The 25670-nt window shown below is 39.5% G+C and overlaps 1 protein-coding gene across 7 annotated transcripts in view; it reads left to right on the forward strand.

Moving 5' to 3' along the window:
- Positions 1–25670, forward strand: part of pard3bb (par-3 family cell polarity regulator beta b) — a 234162-nt gene that overhangs the window by 73113 nt on the left and 135379 nt on the right. For all 7 annotated transcript variants that reach the window (XM_055015197.1, XM_055015198.1, XM_055015199.1 and 4 more), the window contains 7 exons: positions 615–873; positions 2472–2580; positions 3758–3897; positions 4034–4162; positions 17669–17863; positions 19374–19532; positions 24535–24679. In XM_055015197.1, coding sequence (XP_054871172.1) covers positions 615–873; positions 2472–2580; positions 3758–3897; positions 4034–4162; positions 17669–17863; positions 19374–19532; positions 24535–24679 — 1136 coding nt within the window. The remainder of the gene's footprint in view (positions 1–614; positions 874–2471; positions 2581–3757; positions 3898–4033; positions 4163–17668; positions 17864–19373; positions 19533–24534; positions 24680–25670) is intronic.

The raw sequence follows: 25670 nt of genomic DNA on the forward strand, positions 1-25670 counted from the left end.
AGACACAGTGAACCACCAGATGCTGACAATTAACAAAACAGAAATAGATTCGTAATGGTGTACAGTGTAATGCAGTTTAGATCATATGAACAGTTAACAAATGACCGCTTCATACATGACAGTCTTTCAAACACATTTCTTAATGCCAAAGAATTTTTATTTATTTTTTTATTCATACAAGTTTTGTTGCAGATCACATTTAGGCATCACCGAAGGTTTCAGTAAACACAGTTGTTTGTTACAGCAATACTCGGCAGTCTTGGAAACGACAGTTCCTTAAAATCAGTTTAGTAAAGATAAATGACCCTAAGATTAGCTACGGTGTATTGCGTTTTTTGAAAATCAAATACCGTATTTATACCATGTATCTTTTTTCTCTCCTAATTGAGTTATATATCCTTTTATAATTAGTTTTCTTGACAGAAATTGATAACTACACCCTGAATGTAATTATGATTAATGACATGATTAGTTTTAATGGTAAATGTGAGCCTCATGTAGTACACATAATTTGCAAAAAAGCTTGAACAAAACTTTTTCTCCGTTTCTTCCTCTGCACCAATTACTCATTGCCTGTCTCTTTGTCTTCATTCCTCTCCGCCTCTTCCTTATAGAGCCCAGGATGTGTTTCGTCAGGCAATGCGTTCCCCAGTCGTACGCTTGGAAGTCGTGCCCTCCTCCAGCAGAGAACGCTATGAGAAGAGTCTTATCGGTCAGCTGTTTGGAAACAACACCGGTCCCAACAACAGCCCCCGAGTCACCAGGACCAAAGAGCCACCTCCACTTATCAAAGCCAAACCGGTGTTTAAGCCCTCTGAGAATCCAGCCACACGACTGGCAGAGGAAGCTGCCAGCCTTGAGCCTGCTGTCAATGTAAATTACCATGCTTCATACATTCTACAGATCACTTTGGCCTCAGAGACATCTTAACTTTGTCTTAACTTATTGAAGCAGTTTTTTTTTAATCTCACAGACATTATAATGTGGTTGAAATAACTTCAAGTCAGTCAGGCCTTTTAAAGGAAGAGTATGCGATTCTAACCCAATGCACTTTTTGTCAAATTCAGTGAATATCTCCTCACAGTCTGCTAGCTATCTGCTCTGTATCTGCACTGAAAAAAAGATGTCAGAAGGGTGTTCTTACATAGCTCTGGCTCTGTAAATGGGAAACAAAGTGCCTTAAGGCGATCCACACAGCTCTATCACGTCTTGTACACGAAAATGGGGTAAGGGAGGGCGAAGACAGATGGTGGGGGAAGTGGGCAGTGGAAGCAGGAGGTACGGTAAATCTGTCACATGCTAATTGTCTTAATGTGCTAACTAGATAACATGAACAATCTTTCTCCTGACTTGCATACTCCACCTTTAAAGCTAAATATGAATATGAAAAGTATGTTTTAACAAAAATCAAAGTACAGTATTAATTGATTGGACATAAAATGTGACACATATAGTTATGGACTTTGTCACACTAATAGTCAACAGTGGCAAGTTGCCAGAGTTCTGTTTGCCTGCAGGGCTCTTGTCAGAGTTAAGTGCCACTAGCTACACAACTTTCGTAAAGAACATGCAGGCCTAATCACCTTTTTCAAAATGTGTCCTATGGCCTTTACCCCGAGTCTTTCCAAAATTTACACAAACTGTTTTTTTTTTTAATTTTATTGTTATTTTATGAGGATATATGGATGCTCAGACTGTAGAAACAGTACGAATCTCACATTATTTTGTAGTTGGTTCCTGCCTCTTTCCTAGAATATCACGTCTTATAAAACACAAACACATGTTACTGTGTTGTCCACATCGCCATGGTGACATGGCTGACATTTGAAAAACAGCTGGCATGGAAGCAACAGTTACTTAGCAACAGCAGATTATCTTATTTTATTAAAAATAAGTTTCTGCAGTCATTCTGTTATGCACAAATGCTGCACTGTTTCAGAAGCATTTTGCTGGGCTACACATATTGGCCTGTTTGTGGAGTTTCACCTCCCTTGAATTACAGTGTGTTTATGTAATTTTCTATCACGTTCGGTTTTTCAACAAAATCTAGATAGATTTTTTTTACTTTGTAAATATTTACAATTACACAATAGAAGTGAATTTTACAAAGTTCTGCAGACAACAGACAAAAATAGAAGATACTTCAGTCTAGATACAGCATTTTAAATTCTTTAAGCAAATGAATGAATGACACTGACAGTAACTTGTAGGTGGACACTTGTTACTGTGCTGTAACAAAAATACAAAACAATAAGTATCACACTCTATTTGCTTACATGTCTTATAAATAAAACAGCTCAGGGAATCCAGAGAGTTTAGATGTGATACATGCCGAATGTAAGAAATCAAGGCAATTCAAATATGTAATTTGAGTTGAGAAGGTTTCTGTTGAAATGTTGTCTTGCAGTCTTACTTTTTAATGCATTTTACTGCTGGAAAATTGAACTGAATGCTGCATGTTCCCCAACTAGACCCCCAAGGGTAGGAGTGAAAGCCCCCTTCTTAAGAAAAGCCCTGCCCTCACAAGCTTGGTAACCAATAAGAGAGGAGGACGAAGACTGAGGATCGACTTAAAGAAAGGTGGGGAACAGCTAGCTACAGAACAGAGCCCCACACATACTGTACAGAGTACAGTTTCTTTCTATAGAGCTCTAACATCTGCATGTTTCTGAAATGTTTTTTACTTCATGAATGATTGGAAATATATACACCCACACCCCATATATTTGTTTTTTTATGGTCCTTATCTGTCTATCTGTGTGTTAATAACGTTGCTATTTAGTAATATTGCTTCTATTTATGTACATCAGTTCACTCACTTTTTACTATTTAGTTTAATCTTTCATCTTCTGAGTGCAAAATTCATTTTTAACCATCTGCATTTCTTGCCTTTTTCTGAATGTTTCCAAAGGATCTGCTTTATTTCTCCAGCTGTTTGCCCAGAATTCACCTTATTTCTATACAGCTTCCTTTCTCTATTCTCTGGCTGAGTCTCCTTCCTCTCACCCTTCCTCTCTCCATCTTCCTGATTCCCTCTCTTCAGGGTCTATTAAGTCTTTATTGATCTGTTCATTTCTGCTGATATGAATTCATACTGGACCAAACTGCTGACTTGGCTCTGCTAAAGAGACCAGACTTAATGAGGTCTATAAAGCACACAACCAGTCCCTCTGTCTGTGTATGGCCTTTTCCTACACGCATGTATGTGTACGAGTGCCTTCATTCAACGTTCGCGTGTACGTGCGCACGTGTTTTTCACTGATTAGTGTTTTAATCTTCATCACCTCCCTTTCCAGAACATTCACTCTCAGTTTCCACTGCGTTACACTCATTTCTCTTTTACCTCTTCCATGTTTCTTCTTCATTTGCTTTTCCTGCTCTCTGCCCCACACCTGAACCCACTTTTAAAACCTTCACACCTACAGATACTGGAGCTGCAGCTATAGCTAAAGGGTTTAAGGCAACACACGCTCACAGTCTCCTCAGGCTTTAAGTTATTACACTTATAGTAGTCAGGAGCTGAGTCAACAATGCTATGTTGAAGTTCTTTGGAATAGTTTAGGGCAGGTGTGTGTGGGAGGATGAATATGAGATTTTTACTCAAAACCTGTAGAAGACAAATATTAAGGCAGGTAGTAAGCAGCTGTACAGGATATTAATGTGCTGAGATAAGCCTAGGGTTGTTACTTTTCCATGCGCACTGTAATTCACCTCTCTGTTCACACTTATGTGTGTGTGTTTGTTTACGTGTGTCCAGGCTCTGAAGGTCTTGGTTTTACTGTTGTAACCAGAGATTCTTCAGTACATGGTCCTGGTCCTATTCTAGTCAAAAACATTCTGCCACGTGGAGCTGCTGTCAAAGACGGACGCCTGCAGTCTGGAGACTGCATACTAGAGGTACAGGACAGGCTGGATGTCATCAGAATCATTTAAAATCTCACCCAGCTGTTATGAAGGTTAAGTGTTCTGGAGATGTGAAAAAAATCATACATGACAATGACGCTGTTTTGGCTTGGTTTGTGTGTGCGTGTAGGTAAATGGTGTGGATATTACGGGCGTGGGCCAGGAGGAGCTGGTGTGTATGCTACGCAGCACTCGACAGGGAGAGAGTGTGTGTCTTGTGGTTCTACGCCAGGAAGACATGTTCCTGCCCAGAGAGATGGTAAGAACCAATCACAACGTTGTACTCACAGCCAACGACACAAGATTTTCTAGTTGTTTGGAGGGTTATTAGCCCATATAGGATAATGGTTTCTTTTTCATTACCATTTATTCAACTCCATCTAATTTTTGCAGTTTTTGGTCCAATCATCAGACTTGCCTGGATGATGCACACCTCAGCAGCTTCATTATGTAGACATTAACCCCAAATGTCACTGAGGGTGTTTCTGAGTGACCTAAGAGACGACACACTTCCCTGTCCAATCATATTCTCTTTTTTAACTAAACAAGGAACTCATGTAATAGAGTGTTTTAGAGAACTCCTTTGTGATTGAATCAAATGAGGCCACTGTAAAGCTTTCTTCTATATAGATAATATAATGTTTTTGTGCCAGTCTTCCCTTACTGCACTGTTTATGCTGAATTTCACCTCTGTTTTTATTAATAAACACCTCTTTAATGCACTCTGGTTCTCCTTTTCCATGCTTTTTTTCTGACTTTGCATGATCAACTATTATGCATGCACTGATGATAATTTCAACTCTCCTGTTCTATCTTGTTATATATTTCTCATTATTTTCTTATGATGCTTGCTCTTCAACACAATAACCAATATAGAGATTATTGTGGGTAATAGCTTCTTTTCATCTTCTTTTGTATTAGTCATACTATAAACCTGTTGCTCTTTAGTCATCTCTTTTTCTGTAAGTCTTTGTTCTTTGAGGTAATTTTCTATCATCATTCACAGCTGGTGGAGTTTACAACATTTTGGTGTCACTTGTTTGCTTGCTTTCTTAATTATTGTAAGATATTTTTTGATTTGGTGCAATTTGCTTTTGCCTCCTCTCCACCCATCACTCACGTCTGTAGATCATTTTTCTCATCTTTCGCTATCTTATTCTGCTTTCATACTGCTTTTTGTGCCTCTTTTCCCACTGTTTGTCTTTCCGCTCCTGTCGACTGATGTTTCCGCAGCGACTGCCAGGAAGTTCCACATACAGACATGTGCAGGCGACCCTGAGCCCCATAGGAAGTTCTGTTTCTGCAGACAGGAAAAGCACTGATGTGTTGGAGTGTGTACACGTATTAACATTTAGGGTCATTTATGAGTGTCGCATCTGATCCAGAGTCTCGCTGTGTACGCATGTCTGAACTCCATGCCAGTGTCTTTTGCGTGTGTGCCAAGGATACCTTTTTGTGTTGTTGAATAACTGCACTTGTCATCCTATTATGTGTCCACTCAGAACCCCTCTGCAACCACAACACTGCCATACTATCAAACTATGAGAGAAAGCTCCTTTGGTAGCCAATTGTAGACAGAGTGAATCATAATGTTATATAGCTCTGCAATTGTTTGTTGATGTAAACAGTGTAGCCTTCATAGATGTGCAACTGCAGTAACAGATGTTTTCAAGGATGTTTTCCATTCTGTAGTTTGGGTTCCTTTTGTCCAAACTAAAAGACAAATCGCTGTATTAAACCATAGTGGACAAATTAAGTACAATGAGTAGAATCCAAGCACAGTACACTTTTTACTGGATTGAACAAGAACAACAAGCACTTTTACCTGTATCACTTGTACAAATCACTTATCATAAAACCGGTTCATGGACAATTCACAATAATAAAAATGGAATTAATAGTTGGCCAGTTTTTGAAATCACTTAACAATCACAAAATACTGTCGTTGGACTGGAAATGAACATGAAAATTCATTTTATCCCGGTGACTTTTCTAAGTTACGCAACATTTTTATGTTTTTTGACAATTTTACTACAATAGTTTAACTTTGAGCCTCTCAACTTTTAACTTGTCCGCATTGGTACGAGACCAGAATATCGCTCACCCACTTAGGAAACAGAGCTCTAAGAAAAGAAATGTTTCAGTATTGTAATTTTGCATAAAAAACTCAGTGCCACAATGTGCCCCGTAGGTAAAGTATTGTTGCCTGAGTTCTCGCTGTCCGTTTGGAAAACTGCTTAAGGCACCCTATGGTTCAAGGACAATACTGGTGTTTGTGTGTAGATAAATGTGTTGGTGTCTTTGTGCCAGCAATTGTGTGTGGTGGGTGTGTAGAAGCACTGAAAACTATTTTGTGATCTTTTTCCCGCTCAGTCCTCAGACCGACTTTAAAAGCTGATTTCTTATGTTCAGTCAAATTGAACAAAAGAACAAGTTTAAATAGACAGTGATGTTGAACTTAGTTAGAAGGCCTTTAGTTTTTCATTCCTGACTTCCATCCATTGCCAGTACATCACAGGGACAATACATGTACACACATACAATTTAGAATCATGAATTAACGTAGAACACAGAGAAGTACATACGACTGTAAGAACCAACCCACTCACCAAAGCACAGCCAACCAGCAGGTTCAAACCAAGGACACTTTTGTATTACCGCTCCCTAAAGACATCTTGTTGGGGCTAATTTGTGAAAAGACCTTGAAGCCTAATCAGCTTCACAACACTTCCTTTTCAAAATGATAAAAACTATGTAACTTAATGATGTGACAGATGAAGATGTTTGATTTAATGGTTCCACATTTCATAAGTTTTATGGAACATGTCAGATTAAATCCATGTTTTAATCTAAGAATTGACATTTCTGCAGTTGGTGCTGAATTGAATGAATGACAATGTTGGTTATATCTGGACAAAATATGACTATGAAAGAAAATGGTTTAGAAGAGATAATTGGTGTTAAAGCAGACAGACCTATCACCTGGAAATGAGGAGGGAGTATGAAAAATGGATTGACTTTGACTACAATTTAGTGTGAGGACTGATTAATTAGTGAGCTGCAAGTTAACTTTGGTGAGTTTAGCTGAACTTAATAAAACCGTTCTAGGTAGACGATGAGCACATGATTGGATGGATGTTAAGAATGATGACTGAAGGTTGAGGAAATAAGTCAGCAAATGGAAAGCAAGACGAAATCCTCTCTGACTTGGGTGCTGTTTGATAAACGAAAGCAGCAACAGATTAAATCCAAACTTCTTAATTCCAGTGGTATAGTTTGGTTTTACTTGACAGAGGGTTTGGAGTGCGTGTATGTGGGTGCACCCTTATTGTATGTAGAGTATTTCAATCAGCTTTTCGGTCTGTGTGTGTCTCCCTTTTCCCTTCCCAAGTGTCCCTCTCTCTCTTGGCCTCACCCTGTCTTCCTGACAGACAGCACGCCCCGGTAGAATTCACCTCTGTCTAATTAACAGCTGGTGGTGTTTATTCAGCAGTCACAACACTTTTCAAGAGCAAACGCAATTACAGTTCTCCATAATGGAGCTGTGAACACACTCCTTGATTGAAATTTAAATGTGTTACTGTGTGGTGTAATAAGTAAATGTGTGTATACGTGGGATGGGGGAATTCAGGACAGCTGTAATCATCAGTTGACAGCTGTTTTAGTGGTGAGAGTTTTCAAAATATACCCAGACAAGTGAATATCAGTAACTGTAAGTCATGAGTAATTATTGAAATGTGCACATTGATGAGGACAGAAGGACAGAATTGTAGAAATATGATCCACACAGGTCAGTTTAAAATGACAGCTGGGTCAACCTGGTTGCATTACATCTGAATTTGTTTATTCTGAGGCATATAGTAGAGCGCTTAATAATAAACAATCAACAAATTTAGTGTTTTAACAAAGCGTGGCAGCTTACATGCCACCTTCCTTTCTGTACTCTACTGTTGCTAAGTGTTGATTGGCTTCTAATAGCTTTTGGGGTGACACCTTCTTTGTTTGATGGTGCAAATGCAGTCTATTCAAGCAGTGAGTACACAGAAACAATGAATTTCACATGTTTGTATTTTCACACCAAAAAATCAAAGCATAAGCCTCAAAATATTATCGCACCTCACGAGCTAGCGTGTTTTGCAGGTTTTGTGGGGATCTTGTCACACATAAACAACATTCACAGAAACTTCCACATAACTCTCCAAGTTTTTATAGACTCGCTCCTGCTGCAGATGATGGCCATGTATTTTCATATAAAATCTATATGTAACTGTCATCACTTGTGAACAAAGGCCTAATACACTGTACTGTCCGTCATTCGGACCAGTAGTAAAGTCCCAAATTCAACAGTACAACTGTGGAGTTGTATTTATTTACCTTTGCTCAGCTTGAATCTATTTTTTTAAATGTCTTCTAGAGACCCGCCTTCGAGATGTTTTTGTAGTTTCAAATATTGAACAAAATATACACTACCAGTCAAAAATTTGGACACACTTTCTCGTGTAGGTTCAAAGATATAATTTTGAAATGAGAATCCTGATATGCTCACTTTAAGGAAAGACTATTAGCCTTGTTTCTGTCCGCATGAGTCTAAGTATGCTTTGATGGCCTCTGATTTTCAATCATGAACAAAAATATGCTTTTACATAATCTGTATATCTATATTTGCTACTACATGCGTTTTGCTTTCTAGTCAGTGTTTGCCAAGGACAACATTGCACATCTCCATTTCCCATCATTTTTTAATATTTGAAAGAGTTTTTTTTTAAGTATTGAGGAACAACTTTGTGCTATCTCCAAAAGTAGAAAGCAAAAAAAGTAACTTGAGTCATTTTGAAGTCCAATGGGAATGCTGCGAGCAGTCACCCTCTTTAAATATTGCTGTTTTACACAAGTCATTATATACAGTTCCAACTATTTTTAAAGCATGTTCCAGCAGACTTCAAACAGTGATATGGCTAGAGATCTGATTCCTTTTTTCTCCCTCCCTCCCTCTCTCTCTCTCTCTCTCTCTCTTTTTTTGTTGGTGTATGGGAGTTTGTTTGTGTTTACGGAGAGGAAACAGAAGAAGGATGATGATGAAATGATGGAAGGATCTTGTCTATCTTCTCCTCCCCCTCTTCCGTTGTCTCATTTTAGCCCACCATCTGGTGTTGTCTGCTAACGTGTGTGCTCGCTGTAGAACAAAGACATTACACCACCTCGAGACGTACACGCACTCTTACTCAAAGTCACTTTTCTGTGACATACAATCATATTCACACACATTCCACAATATAGCAAGCATACATCCTGCTGTGTTGGCTCTCAGTAAAGGCATCTTGTGCACACACACACACACACACACACACACACACACACACACACACACACACACACACGATCACTTACACATACAACATAAAACAACATTTTTTTTCAGTAATTTTCTTTGCACACGAACAAGCATACGCCTGCTGAGTTGGCTAGTGTCTTGAAACTAATGTTTGAGACAAAGATGCTCTTTTCTCCTTCCAGACATTTCACACCTCCCTTTCTCCCTCTCCCTCCCATTCTTTTGTTCTTCCTTGCACTTTGTTTTTTTTGCATGTCTGCTAAGGGGCTCTGAAAAAGTTTTCAATCAGAAAAAAGATCCCTGAATTGACTTACGGCAAATATCACAACTTGTTTGATTAAATGGTCATATTTGAATCCACGATGCGTCACACCCACTGATTTTTTTTTTCGAGAAGTAAAAAAGAAGTTGATGTTTTATTTAGAAATCCTCCCAAATATGATTTAAGGCACATCAAAATATTGTTTATATGGCTTTTTCATTGACAAGTTCTTAGAGACACACAGGCCTTCTTTCATTAAAAACCACTTTAGTGAAAAGTCAGTTTCATTGTATATGCACTGGAGGATTCAGTTTCTTCATCGTACTTGTGTACGTAAAAAAAGAGAGCTAAATTTAAATAAAGCACTAAGCTAAGATTTAAGAAAGAGATAAACTTTAATTTAAATGAAAGAATGTGAAAACAACCTTTACGTGTTCAACTCTTGACATAAATCATCCTCTGACAGTCAGACATCCAAGTAAAGTAACAGTAAGTGAAACATATGTTTTATCGGAGGTAGGTTTCAAGTTAGACAAACTGGCTTGTTGATTGCTAAAACACTGCATCATGTCTAGTGGGATTTCTTTCAGAATTTCACCTCAAACACAAAAGCATAAATAATGACTCAAAACCATATACATGGCAGAGCCACACCATAGATGATGTTATGATTATAAACCATTCACAAACACACTTTGGCAGCTAATAAGCTGGACTGAATGAAAGGCTTAAATGTGATTCCATCAGGCTTTTGGTGTGGTTCTGTTTTTGGCATCCTCTATCTGTTGAGCTGCAAGATGCTCTTCTGTCAGCCCCTTTCCTGTTTTTTTTTCTTTTTTTTTTTCCTTTTTCTTCACAACAGGAAACATGCTTTTTTAGTGCCAGATGCTTCTCACACAAACACTGACGTATAAAATCAGTAAACAGTTAACAATCGGTGACAGGACACATTCAAAGCACAACAACTTTATTGAACAGTTCCTTCAGTCTGATTGTACCTCATCCATCACTGGTCCACTGTGTGTGTGTGTGTGTGTGTGTGTGTGTGCGTGCCTGTGTGAATGAGGGGGAGAGTGTGCGTCGTTGCACGTCTTTGCAGTCTGTCGTCTCTTTCCGTTATGTATGTGTTACATCTCACTGATATTGTCACCAATGTGACCTCACAGAGTCACTACAGTAGATCCCCCATCTGTTACACCCTCAGAGACCTGTGTACGCACACACAGACACACACACACACACACACACACACAGACACACACACACACACACACACACACACACACACACACATGCAGACACAAACTCCTTGGCAGCTTGGTGTCTCTGCAGGAGCTGCCATCATCCCAGTGGAGGGCAGCCGAGAAGGGTATCACGTCTCTCTTCTCTTTCTCCCTGGCTCTCTGTCTCATCTCACATCTCTCTGCTGTTTATTGAAGGTTTATCAGCTCCTTCATCAGCTTATCATCCAACATCGCTGCTGTGTCCTAAAGCCCTCAGCACACAAGTGTCACACACACTCGTACATAACGATTTTTAGTTCACATCACTGGGGTCAACAAGGAAAGGTGTTGTAATGCCGTGCTCTTACTCTAACCTCTGATTTGTTGAGAGTAACAGCGATACATTTGTTGCAATGAATGGATAAAATGTAAACTTCTTTGACTGAAGCTTGACATTTTGGCAAATTTCCTTAATTGCTTTCTTGTTGGTTGTTAGATAAAGAGATTGATGCTGCTCTTATCTTTCTCTGCTAAATGTGCTGTCAGCTAGGAGTAGGTAGTGATGCAGTGGTTAGCAATGTCGCATCAGAGCAAGAACGGGCGTAACTCGATTCACATATCTGCATGTATGCAAAACTTTCATTTTGTCATCTACTCAAGTCCACAGCAGTCTGTGTGTACCCTTCTGCAGAAGCCCATGTCTACAAAACAACACGAAACAACTTCTTGTTATGAGGACAGACTCACTGAGCATATTTTCTGTCCTCCACACCTTTATAATTCATCAATTGGAGAGTTGTAATTAAAGCAGTTGCTGCCAGACTTTTGAGGGGCTTTGATTTGTAGCAATGTGCTTTTCATCGATGGAAGTGGGAGGTTATAAAATCTCCAGATATCCTGTGCTATATCTGCCCACTGTGCTCGGCACACCTCAGGAATAATCACATTTGGTGCTACAGCCCAACCTGTAACTATCTGCCATGTTGTGTAAAAACTGTAATGTCACAGTCAGCCTTTCAGAAAAAGCTGCGTGCATGTCCACTGTCCAATTTTCAGTTGCCATTCGTCTGCGCATGGGGATGCAGAAACCAGAAAATGGCCTTTAGAAATCAACTTACCACCCACTGTGGGTTTTTCTTTGTTGGGTTTCCACATACCTGCATGTGTTTTCTATGGGTCTTCAGTATTCCGGTTTAAAATGCGAGTCTGATTTGTGTATATGTGTGATTGTTTGCATAAATAGTTGTCTGTCTTTATGTTCTAGCCCTCACTGACTGATCTGTGTCTGCCAGGATCAGCCCCTGTAACCTTGTCATGATGCATGGCTATAGCTAACAAATGGATGCCATCAGCTGGCAAACTTAGCTTATCACAAAGACAGGCCCCAAAAACCCCAAGTGAAACAGACAAATTCACATTTACAGTTATACTTTTAAGAGACAGAAGGACTGGCTTCGAAAGAACAGTCTGCATTATCACAGGCATGATTTCATGTCAAATATATGATGTTGCAATGTCTATGTGAATAGAAATTCTATATATATTTTGGATGTGCAACAGTTAAGTTGTGGCTGTAGAGTCAGGGAATGAGGGTTTTGGCAAACAATCTAACACTTCAATGTTGCACATGCACAAGAAGAGAACAACTTTAATTCACTCTGATGGAAAAATGTACAAGCCTCTCACATCTTCTTCTTTTTGTGGTTCAACCCAATGCCCTTTCAGACACTTTTGCCTCTGTTCCCACAACTTTTTGTTATCACAGCCATTCCCCAGTTACAATCACATTTCATCAAATGATGTCTGAGTCCAGTCTGCCATTCCACTTTAAAGATTCTCTTAAATGTTTCATTGTGTGGAAGAAAACAGCTCAGATTTTGTACCCTATTGCCAAGAAGCAGTTCGGTGTTCATGTGGGGATCTTCGGCACATGAACAGAAGGCTAGCCGCCCCGCACCGTGAACCCATACAGTAATATGGTGGCCCATGAGCACTTGTAAACTTGGACAGTGAACCCTGTGCCACCAACACCTGCTGTGGGTTACATAGGAACTGCAGGCCGGCTTAACCTGCATGTACAGACCTTCAGTATACAACTCCAGGGGAGAGTGCACGCTGACAGCATTAGTGCTGCTCTCGTTGAACTGCAAAAGGCTGCAGACATCAATAAATAAGAATGTACAGTACTGTTCCTGTATCCCTTTGGACAGCTCTCCCACTGACATTTTATCCATAGCAATTATATCATGAAAGTCAGCCAGTTTCTTTCTCGAAAAAGCTCTTTTCATTCCCAACACTAAATGCAGACACTAGACACCCATACTGCTGTCCCCACAGACATGTTAACCCCACAACTTCATCTTCTTTGTGTGTCTCCTTGTCATTTTTCTTTCTCTGTAGGCTTCTAAATGTTTCTTCGTCACACTAAGATTGCAGACTCTAGGTCTCCCACTACTGCCTTTACCCTGACCATTAGTGAAGAAGAGGGTGTGGGGGATTGGACAACAGGGACCCATCCTGAGTGGTCTGTGATGGGGCAGTTATTTTCATAAGTCAGACACATAGCCCATAATGTCAGGTTTGGTCCCTGGGAGTACTTACCTCCGCCATTTGTGTGTATGTGTGCGTGAGTGTGATCACAATGCCACATTTAAGCACAGCGGCTACTGTTGTTTGGCCTTGTAAAATGGATCCTTGGGCAGTCATTCCCACAGCATGGGGCTTTCCACACACACATTCACAGAGTCTCAGCATGACTGGGTGGAAGGGCATCTGGGCACTGCTCTCATTAAAAGACCATGCTGCCAGAAGCAGGTGTCCTCACACAAATAAGCATATAATAGAGGAAGGGGAGAATTTATAGCAGGAAAGTGTTAAAGTAGACCTTTAATATTACTCACATATCTGAACATTGTGATCATCTTTCTTCTTAGCTGCTTTGTCATTTGATACAATTTTAATCTTTCTCTTTTTCCTCTCTCTGGCTTGCTGTTCATCTGTCCTTTAGAGGTGATGTAGTTGACTGTTCTCGCTCATTTTCACCTAATGTGTCTCTCCATCATTCTCACTTTTTTTTTTTGGTTCAGTTTAATAAAACACACACACACCGACACAGCGGTTCAGCTGTCTTTTTAATAGCGTGTCCTCTCGTTGATCCATCACTGTGGCAACCCATTTAAATGTTAAACGACCAGCACGAAGAGATTCGTCTATGCAAACAGCTTTTTCTGTGACTGGATGGATTTGATAGCGTTTATGTTGCAAATAGTCAAACTTACCTTTTTATAGCCACAAACGGAAAGCAGACACATAGAAACACACCATTGTGTTCAGTGTTAGACACAGATATAGCCACCGATCATAGCAAAGAGGCTTAAATAATGGAAGTGTTCCGTGAAACTGGAGTGTGCTTTGGCAATTTGTATGTGCCGTTGTCCCCTCCTGTATGCGTTTAAAAGCAATTTCAGGTAATGAAAAAGAGAGGCCCGGTTTAATTTTGTTTTGTTTTTTTCACCTGCTGAATAGAAACGGGCTCTTTATCTATTCACTCGTAATAAAAACCCACGGAAAAGTCAGGTTTGACACCAAACAATGATTATTTTTGCAAAATTCGCTCACAGGCCGTTTGTTTATCCAGTAAATTATCGAAGCTCTGAGGCTGTGCTTATTCGTTGTTTTCAAGGGAAATTGAATTCATCACCCAGAAAAACAACTTTACATACATTTGCATATTTTTGTCAGATTCCATAAAACATCTCACAGCCCTGTGGGTGGTCCTGACCCCCAAGCTGAGAACTGCTGGTTTAAACTTTTCTACAGTATAACAATACCCGTCCTCTGCTCTAAATTCATTCTGGCATTAGTTCTGTCCTGTGCTGAGTGTAAGAAAAAGAACTCATAAATAACAAAGGAAGGAAGTTGAATCAGATAAATTAAAAAAAAATGTAGCAGTGGCAGAAAAGCTGAAAAGTTGCCAAATCATGAAGATTACTTTGGACAGAAGTTTAGAGACTAATAAATTCTCAATGTAATTATGCACAGAAAGTAGCTAACGGTTCTCTTCTGGATGTTTTGAAGTTCTTTCCAAGGTCGGAGAGCTTCCTATCAGGTCTGGACAGTCAGTCTGATGGGGGGAGTTTTTCCGGCAGGGAAAACAGTTTTCTGCAGAGTAGAGGACTTTGTGTCGGCTTAGCGCTGTTAAACCTACAATCCACACAGACAAACAGTGTCTAAACCTGACACTGCTGACCCACGCAAACACACACACATACACAGACTCAGACAGAATCCTACATGTACATAGACGGTCACACACATCCATGGACTTTCTACCACAAATATGTACAGTTACAAAAAAGACTGATGCAAAAATGTAGCCACTGAAATTCTGATACGAAAACAGGAACCACACTGTTAATTCATTAGGAAACACCTCTGTATCCTGTGCAGCCCAGTCTAATACTATCAGAATGGATAATAACACAGTGAGCCACAGCTGAAGTGTTCATGAAATCAGAGTAAACAACAATATGATCACTAGTTCTATGACTGGTCAGAGTGAACCTCACTTGCATAGACATAGATTTCGCTTGGAACACTGGAGGGGATACATGAAGCAGAAATTCTGGGGATGCTCCCTGAAGAAATTTGGAGCATCAAACACATTATTTCTTGCTTTTTTGTGATGTTTTTTTTACACCACTGTGTGGTTTTTCTGTGTCAATGTATGAGGAAAATGTCTTTATTTATGTACAGGAAAAATACAAACAAACAAAATTGATCAGGCAAAAATGCAAAGCATCCCGTGGCTACGCTAAACATGTGTCACTTGTGGGCATTTCGCAGAGCAGATGCTGCAGCACTATGCTTCCACTATAATCAATGAAAGTGGCTACACCAGGCACGAGTAGGGCATAAATGGTGCCTATGTGGTGCAGATATTCATGCTGCAAATAAAAAGTAAAAATAGTCGTCTGTTTCTACAGCTTTATCTTCCTCTTCCGATATCGTCATGTGCACATTTTCTTCATTACAGGAACCTTAACTCTAGCAACCTACCACACTAAAAATTTCAAGTTTTTCAAAGGATTTGTATCATGCTATTTTTTTTTTTCTTTCCCGAAGGTTATCCATTTTAATCAAATCATCGTGGTCATCTTCTGGCAATACGATTCCACGTGTCACTATTTTGAGTGATCGTCGAAGCCGCATCATTCTCTTGCCCCGCCTACAGCGACTGTGATTGATTTATAGAAATTCCAACAAGCCAGAGTGTTTTCTTCCACTGTAGCAGAATGACAGTGAGGTGCAGCCAAACCAATGTGTTCTATCGCAAAAGCCTTACGCCCCATGTGTGCTGCAGGTGTAGCCACTAAAAAAATACATACAGGGGTACATTGACTCTACAAATAGTCCGCGAATTTTAAACCCTCAGTGTTATCACGGTATTAGCCTTTCAGGCCATACATATTGCTTTCAAATATTTCTTCTCCTGTAGATCAACTCCTCTCATTTATACATTGCATTTAAAAAAAAAATAATTAAAGTTGGCAAATGCTCTGTCGCAGTATGGTCGACAAAGCTATAGGCTACTCCGCAAAAATCCAAAACCAGGAGGAAGCCATTCAGATAGTTTGCATTTCTGCTGTGTTACTTAGCTAAAGTTGCGCCTGGACAGGTAGTCAGCAATCATCAGAACCTAGGATAACATATACACTCAGCAGAACCCTGGTTCCTTTGACAGTACTCTAGGCAGCATAATCGGGATTCTCAAAGCCCGGGCATGTCTGGGTTGCTGAAATCAAAAACACAAAAACGGGATACCTGAAAAACTCGATCTTTACCAGGATACTCACGTCCTCCATGTAAACACAGTCAATGTAATTCCAATGCTTGGATATAATATAAATGAATAAATTTTTTATGTTTAATATTTTAAAATAATATTAATGTTTTTGTGTTCGTCTCCTTTTTGCCAAAATATAATTTTAATCTTTTTTTGGTTTTTTTGCTGGTGATTCACTCAAACTGTGCTAAATCATTTGCAAAGGTGCTTTTAATATTTTAGATATTTATCACATCAAGTTGATTTATTTATTTATTTTTATTCTCATGAACTTAAAAGTTTGTTTTCCTTCACTAATAGTAATACTGGATAATGTTGCAAAAATGTGCACTGACCTATTATTTTGCTAGTTTCACAAATAAGCATTTATGCGAGTTTGTTGCACATTTGGAATGGAGAGTATTCTTTGATAAATACTGTTTCATGTCAGTACATTTCAGATAATGTGGATAGCGTAACCCACATGCGGTGCAGCGGTGCTAGCTCTCCCACTGAGCCATCAAACGCACTTTCATCTGGCAGGATCTACGTTTTTTGTTATGTTTACAATGTTTTTCCCCACTAACTCTGTCTCAGACTTAGTCATTACTGCCATATCTCTGTCTTAATAATATGGTGTTTTTCCACCATCTTTCTGGGTTTTATGATAGTCATTTTTATCTATATAGCCAGTCTTTGGTTCTTTTTCTTTCCTCGATATTCCCCCTGCTGCTGTCGCTGCTTTTGTCTCTCTTGCTCTCTGTGTTTGCCGTATTCTCCAATTACCTCTTGAAAATGCACAGGTCATTTTATTGATATTGCAGAGCTGAGAGAGGAAAAATGATGGGTGTATAAAAGCAGATAGTCCAAATGGCTTTCTTTCTCTTTTTCTTTTTTCTTTTTTTTTTAGACTCTAACCACAGTTTTTCAGTCATAGAGAAATTTAGCTGAAAAGCACCTCGTGATGGTTTCTCTCAAATGGAAAAGCTTTTAGTTTAGCTTCTGGAGGCTATTCAAGCCCAATGAGCTAACCTTTGTCTCCTCTTTCTTTGCCTTTTTTCCAAACCTCTGTCTTCGTCATCGATGTCTCACCCGTTCTACCTCTATTACTCTCTCCCTCCCAGAAGGACGAGCTGTCCCGTGTGCCAGGTAGCGTTGTTTCAGAGAATGGGAAGGAACAGCTCATGTTTGAGGTTCCCCTCAATGACACCGGCTCAGCGGGGCTTGGCATCAGCCTCAAAGGGAACAAGTCCAGAGAGACAGGAGAGGATCTTGGAATCTTCATCAAATCGATCATACATGGAGGAGCAGCATACAAGGTGACATACCCAAATGAGCAAATATAAATTACAAAGTTGTACAGTTACTAATCTGACATCACACTTACTTGTCACAAAGTTGCCCAGAACAGTGTTTACAGGACTGAAGTGTAACATTATGAAGAAAGCTTAGTAGATGAAATGGTATAGTAAAGGCCACTTCAGCTGTGTCTGCTTCTCGGCTCCTCCTCTGTTAACGTTTGACCTCTTATTTACCAGGACACACTTGACATGTCAAAGGCAGCATGAGACAGACAGGCAAACAGATGCACACATCCTCACACACCGAGTGCAGCTGTTAGTGTCTGTGCTCAGACTTGACAGAAATAGATGGAAAAGGGTCTGCTGTAGAAGCATTGTAAACTAGAAAAGCACTCAGAGTGCAGTACTCCGCCAAGGTTGTTCATTCCCCCGTATGGCATTGTCAGAAATACAGCATTTTATTATTTTTTTTTAAGAAATGCAGCATTTGTTTATTAGTTATTGACGATCAGAAATCATGGCAACATAGAATGTGACAATTTAATATAGATGTACTCACAAAAAAAAATGACCTTGCGCTGAGCACAGGTGTGTGTTATGCATGTGTACGTTATGTATGGATACTGAATCACGTGACCTAAATATGTAGCGGGCGGCGGGAATTGATGGGAAACACCCCCACAATTCATTCAGTTGTTCATTGTATAATTTCTGACGGATAAGTCCCGATAAGTCCGTAGCAGTTGACTGCTGTAGTGGATCACAGTCATGTGATCCTCAGTAGGATCGCAGTCATGTGATCCTCAACAGGCAGCTGACGTAGTATTCAGTTGTTGTCATAGTTACAGTGACGCTGTGCCGCTATCTCACAATGATACAGAAATCTTTAACAAATCCGTGGATCCAGACTGTAAGCCCCATCACTGCCAAAATCTAATCACTTGGTCCTTGTGTCATTTCCGACCTTCCTTGAACATTTCATCCAAATCCTTTAGTCCGTTTTTGAGTAATGCTGCTAACAGACAGACAAACAGACAAACCAGCACCGATCGTCACATAACTCTGCCGCTTTCCTTGGTGGATTAATAACCACCCAGGGAAGTCAGGCAGACAGAGTTGAAGGTAGGTTTTGTTAATGTGTTGGAGACTGTCAGACAGTCATGGTAATGTGTATGTGTTTGTGTGTGCACAAATTTGTGTGTGTCGTTATAATTTTTGCTATTCTGGATTCTTTCCTGATTGGACTTATGAGACACAGTGAAGGCTGCAGGCATGTGTTTGTGGGTGTGTGTTAGCTCAGTGGTTCCTCCGATTATTAAAAATGAAAATATCAAAAGACATTGCATGAGAAAATGACAGTTCCAGACAGTTCCAGCTTGATATTTGTTAACCAGGTTGAGGTTAACAAGGTTATTTAATTAACCTTGGTTGTCTATGTATAGACTTGGAAAACAGACATACAGTATGTCTGCAATCCAGCCATGAAAATGTACATAACGTTATAATTAAACTAGTGTTTCTTTTACAGGACGGTCGTCTGCATGTCAATGACCAGCTGGTGGCTGTAAACGGGGAGTCGCTGCTGGGGCGCTCTAACCATGCGGCCATGGAGACTCTCCGGCGCTCTATGTCACAGGAGGGAAATGCAAGAGGGACAATCCAGCTAGTGGTGCTGAGGGTTTTGAAGGTACGCTCACCCTCTGTCTTATGTGTCCTATTGTTGTTGCCTACTCGGAAAAATATCTGGATTTTGTGTTAATGTCCTCTATAATCATGAGTGGATATTTGAGCTGCGTTAATTAGCTAATTAATAACTGAATCGATCAAGACAAGAATAATTGTCATCAACATTGATAATCAATTAATCTTTAAATTAAATTTTTTAGTAACCATTAGTAACAACCTTAGTCTTCTATGAGAGCTGAGTATCTTTACAGTCTGGACTGTTGATTGGACATGTGAAGACGTCCCCTTTTCCACCTCTGGGAACTTGTGATGTGTGTGTTTCAATACAGTCAAGACATTGTGGGAGTGCGCCTTTAAAAAGCAAAAATCACACCTGATTTGAATTTGGTCGCCATCCCCTCTGAAGTAGTCTCTTTGTGCCGTGATACAGAGCTTCTGGCGCTCCTGACACCTTTGGAATGGTCTCTGGAAGTCCACTTCGATAAGTGCATCAGACACCATCTGAAACATACACTGCATCTCCTCTGTTGACCCTTCAACTTGAATTTCATTTTAGGAAAGGGGATGAAGTCACATGTAGCCAAAGCTGGGAAGCAGGACGTTCGAAGACTCAGAAAACTTAGTTCAGATTGAATGGAGTGAATGATGTCACTAAGTCACCTCAGGGTGTTCCAGTAAAACCCATCACTGACAGTCTAAACCTGGGGGATGAATTTACTACCACTAATCAATGCACTACACTCGTAGTTTCATGACTTACCTGATGCACCTTCTTCTATCTTTGATCCTCCGTTTCTATTCTGAAGACTGCTGTTTATTCTCTGGTTTGTGGCCGTAGACCCCCCTCTCGTCCCAGCAATGATCCTTGATATGATGGTTTGGTCAGTTTGACAGAGAATTGTTTATTATTATTTTCAACCTCTGTGCAACTTTGGGGTCCATGCTGAAATCAAAAATCCATACCAAGACTTTCTGGGAATGTTCCAGCCATGACAGGAGCACAGAGACAGGTTTATAGATTCATAAGGAGACAACTTTGAAGGGAAAAGCGACCATACACATCAGCTTTTGTTTTTTTATTAGTACACTCTCAGAACTTGTTAATGACACCTCTCATTTGCTGGCATTTTATTTATCAAACCTTTAACTGAATAATGAAGAAAAATAATTTAGATTATTCAAGGAAAAGGGTACTCAGTGGTGAGAAGCTTAGTGCTGAGCCATTTTTATTGATAAACAAAGGCGAAACTCATACTACATAAAGCCTGTTCATAATGCACTGAAGATAAGATAAGATAGATAAGATAAAGTTCTTTATTTCTCCCCACTCCAGAGGAAATTTACATTGTTACAGCAGCTTTATTTACAATATATACAAGGGTGGCAAAAATTTTTAACAGAAAAAATAAAAATAAAAATAAAGTTTAAAAGTGCAGAGATGTGCAGTGCAAGAATGTCAGTGCAAATTTTATGGTTTGGGGTGGTAATGATATAGTCCAGTTTATGTTAACATCAGCCAGTGATGCTGATGTTGTAAAGTCTTATAGCAGATGGGATGAAGGACCTGCGATAGCGCTCCTTCTTGCAGGGTGGATGTCTCAGTCTGCTGCTGAAGGAGCTGCTTAAAGACCCCACAGTGTCATGCAGTGGGTGAGAGGGATTGTCCATGATGGATGTGAGCTTTGCCAACATCCTCCTCTCACCCACCTCCTCTATGGAGTCCAGGGAACAGTCCAGGACAGAACCGGCCCTCCTGACCAGTCTGTTCAGTCTCTTTCTGTCCCTTTCAGTGCTCCCTGCTCCCCAGCAGACCACTGCATAGAAAATAGCAGACGGCCTCACCTTATCATCACAGAAAATCAGAAAAACCAGTGCTTTTCCAATTCTCACTCTGCATCTCTCCTATCCACTCTTTTGGCTCTCAACGATTAAAGCATGTTTTTTTTTCTTGTGGTCTATTGCCTCTGCTTCTCTCTTCACATGACTTTGTAGCCCTCCCATCCATTCTTTGCATTCTTGACACTAGTCTCCTTGCTCTCTTCTCAGCTCTTACCGGCAGCAGCGAAAGAGCATTTGCACTTCAGCTATTCAGATTTTGTGTGTTTGTGTGTGTCTGTGTTCTCCTTTGCATGTGTTTGTGACTGAGTGTTCTTCACTCAGCTGTATATCTTTTCTTTATAAGATTAAAAAAAAAAAAAAAAAAAAAAGATGCTTTTCATCTCTGCTTTTCAGCTGATGCCTTTTACACAGCTCTGTAGGCTTGTTTGGGCAAATCGTTGCACGCACAAAGCCAGGTTGTTGGCTCAAGAGTGGAAGGCCCTTTGCACGACCTGGTGGTAATTTAAAAAAGTTACACATAAAGCTTGCATAATATGCTCACACACAAGCACAAAAACCAACACATGAATTAACACAGAGACCATAGAGAGAACAAAAGTTACAGTATTAATATGTGTATTTAGATTAGCCCACCCCCCAATAATGTGGTATAAAAGTAATAGACTAAATATTTGAAAGTATTAAAACAGTTCAGCAGCATAAGAAAAGCTTTTAAAACCATCATGAATTTAACACAGCTACGTAATTATAATTGGATACTATAATCTTCTTTAACATGTGATTTATTGCATTAGACTCCTGGTTTTAATTAGGTGTTACAAAATAAACTGGAAGCTGAATGTATGTAAGCGTGTAGTTGTGTGATTGGGCTCACAGGGCTCAGGGCATCCCCAGTCAATAGCCTTATGTGAAAGCTGTTAGCAACATCAAAGGGTTGCATCCTCTTTGTCTTAACAGCAAAAAAAAAAAAAAAACAAGATAAAGGCCGATAGATAAGAGACTGTACCTTAAAAGCCTTTTTGGGCTTCGGTATTGATGCTGTTCAACATTACAGAAGTGGACCACTCTGCTATCCCTCCTCTGATCCCCGTTTCTACTTTTCTTGTATATATCCTTTATTCCCTTTCTCACTCAGTTCTTACTATAGTCATCTTGTGCCAGCGCTCTCTAATCTCTCATTTTATCCAGCTGCTCCTTTCATGCAGGAACCATCCAAACGGTGTCTATCTTCAAGCTTCATAAGTATGACTGCAAAGGTTCAGTGGCAATAATCTGAGGCTGTTTCTGCTGAACCTTGACATGCTGTATATTATTGATACTAATCAGACATTATATTGTACTTGTTTTTAGACAAATAGAGAATTCTGACCATTATAATTTTGGAAAATCAAAAATTTTCAGACAGCTAATTACAACTTTGTAGAATTTGTGCTCCTCTGCAGTTTTACTTAATATGGTTTCTGGTCTGCACTGAATTGCTCCAGTATCACTACTTGGCATTGCATAAATAAATTTGGCAGTGTTTTATTGAACTGCAACAAAAAACAAAGGGGACTTTATGGGTACACACATTCTAAAGTCATTTTAAAGCAGGAAGATATTAATTTAATTCAAAAATGAAATCAAAATACATAGTATTGCCACAGAGAGATGACTTTTTTTTTAGCAATTTATTAGATGACCAGAGAGGGACTTGATTTAAATGTGGAGTGTTTTCAGGCAGCACTACTGCTTTAAATAAAAAAAAAACCTTTGCTTCTTTAGCATGCAAACACTGACAATAACCACAAACTGTTCTCAATTACAACAAATACGTTACAAGACAAAACACTTCTATAAATGATGCATGACAATGCTTGAAGTGCAGAGTGAGGTGGGTAATATGTTGCTCCTAAACCTAAAATTTTCTTGCTTTAGGAGCACAGGTAGTCCAAGAGTGATGTCCATTAGTGATGGTTTTATATTTGAGTGGGAACAACTTAGCTCTTTGGATAATATGTGTAACTGAAGCTAATTTCCTGCCCTGTCCAAGAGGACTTTTGAGTCCAAGGAAAAAAAATAACAAGGCATAGAAAAAGAGGGGTAATGCAATTTCATGTTTTACTGTATGTAATGTTTTATACCTCAACAGCCTCATTTTGGCGTCTGAAAAAGTATTTGTCTTTTGTGAGAAATTGGACTGCAATATGGTGTTGAGCTATGGGGCCCGTAGGATCTGTAACACACTGAAGAATGATGCGTTGTGGGTTGGAATTAGGGAGAGACTGGGTGAGAAGCAGGAGCTGGAGAGAGGTCAAGAGTAGGATGACAAGGAGGATTTATTACACACATAAAGTACCGTTATGTCTTCCTTGTTGTTTGAGTGGAGGGATTATCCAATACTGAGAGGCAAATACACAAGGAAACACAAAAGTACACTGAATCACAATGGCAAAATGGCATACATATGCATGCATGTTAATGAATACGTACAGTTTTCAACACACTCACAAGTGACAAACAAATGCAAATTAAATTCCCAACGAAATAATGCATGCACAAAGAAGACACATCAACACTGTAATCAATCCTTTGTTTGACTATAACAGGGCCCCGAGAGGGCTCTCTGTGGAGGGGATAGGTGTCACTGGTAGTGCCACACACACACTGAATGGTGATGCAGTGCTGGAGTTGCTTTGAACCCTGTGGGGCATGGGAAATGGAGGCCCCTCTTTCACCTTGATCCTCCACTGTCTTTGGAGTGTCTACCTCTTATTCAGCCTCCTTGACATTTAAATGTGTTTGAATAGACAACTAAAGAACCCTCACTTACACCTCTGGTCATAACTCATTTTAAATGCAAACCACACATTGGTCACTGATGTAAAAATAAATAAATAAATGAGGAATGTAATTTAAAAAAAAAAAAAAACCTACATTTTGCCAAAACTGTCACTATGTGATGTTGTACTTGATTTTACGCATTTAGTTCCTTAATTTGTATTGTATTAAATGATGGTTGTTTCAGTCCTAATTTCAAGTTTTGTTTAGATTTTGTTTCACTGTTGTAGGTGCTTTGTGCTTGCTTTTTAAAAAGGGGACTTTTGGTAAGCATTCCTGTCATTTATCTGTCTGTGTTTGTGTTTTGAAAATGTTTCGTAACATTTGTTTCCATCCTGTTTTAGGATCAGCATGGGGTGTCACCCAGTCGCTCCTTTGACAGCTCCTCTGGACTGATGAGTCCAGTGAACGGTCAGACAAGATCACTCAGTCCGGCCACTGACTCCATCCTCCCTCCCCTAGTGACCAACAGCATCTATGCATCTAATGGTGAGTGCAGTTTTTTCACATCCCTGGTTGGTTAACAGGCTTATAATTTCATTATTAGTGCTTATTCATTTTGTCCTCTGGGTTAGCATTTTTCTTGCCCTTTCCTTTCTGTGACTTATCACTGTTGCTCTCTTTATATCAGGTCACCTCAAACACAGTAGGGAACAAAGTTATCAAAAATCTTTCTCACAATATCCGTGGTTGTAGTTAGTAAATCAAGACTTCAATCAATCAATCAAGTCAATGTAAATATTATTAGCATTTGCAGTGTGTTCCAGATCTAAAACACGGAAAACACGCTGAAAAATTCTTACTTGGACTCTGTTAGAAACTTTTACATGGATATTTGTGTATTTTAAATATCTGTCTGTCCGTCCGTCCGTCTGTCCGTCCATTGTTTTGTATTTTCACCTGTGTCAACAAGATAGTACTTATTTATTGTTGTTGTTTGGCAATGTGAAACATGCTTGTTACGACTGATGCCACGGATGGCATTATAGTCATTTGTAGTTCTAAATGTTCCTTTAGATCCCAAAAGCAAATGGAATCTGTCAACCTTTTTTTCATCACTTCCTTCATCAGCGAGGCACCATTGATGGTTTAAAAGAATGATTATTAATACCGTTCTCCCAGGTGGTATAATCAAGGGTAATCACAAAGAGGATTTACAAGTTTGAAACGAGTTGGAAAGTTTTAATAAGCTAGATAGCTTGTTGACATCTAAAGATGATACAGCATTTTCTAGCTCAGGTATTAAAACAAATCAACAAGTATAAGACTGCTAAAAACTTTGGATGTGAATGAAGATGAAAAACTAAATATGTACGAGCCACATTTTAGAAGGCTGGTTAACATAATGATCTGCCACCCCCTGCTTAGCTACAGATGTATTATTAGGCTAATATATACCAGAGCTATGGCTGTGATATAACCACAAAGACTGTATTAAAAAGTTGGAAATAGGCTATGGGTTGGAAATAGGCTATGGGTT

Source organism: Amphiprion ocellaris, chromosome 11 (assembly GCF_022539595.1).
Source record: "Amphiprion ocellaris isolate individual 3 ecotype Okinawa chromosome 11, ASM2253959v1, whole genome shotgun sequence".
Lineage (NCBI taxonomy): Eukaryota > Metazoa > Chordata > Actinopteri > Pomacentridae > Amphiprion > Amphiprion ocellaris.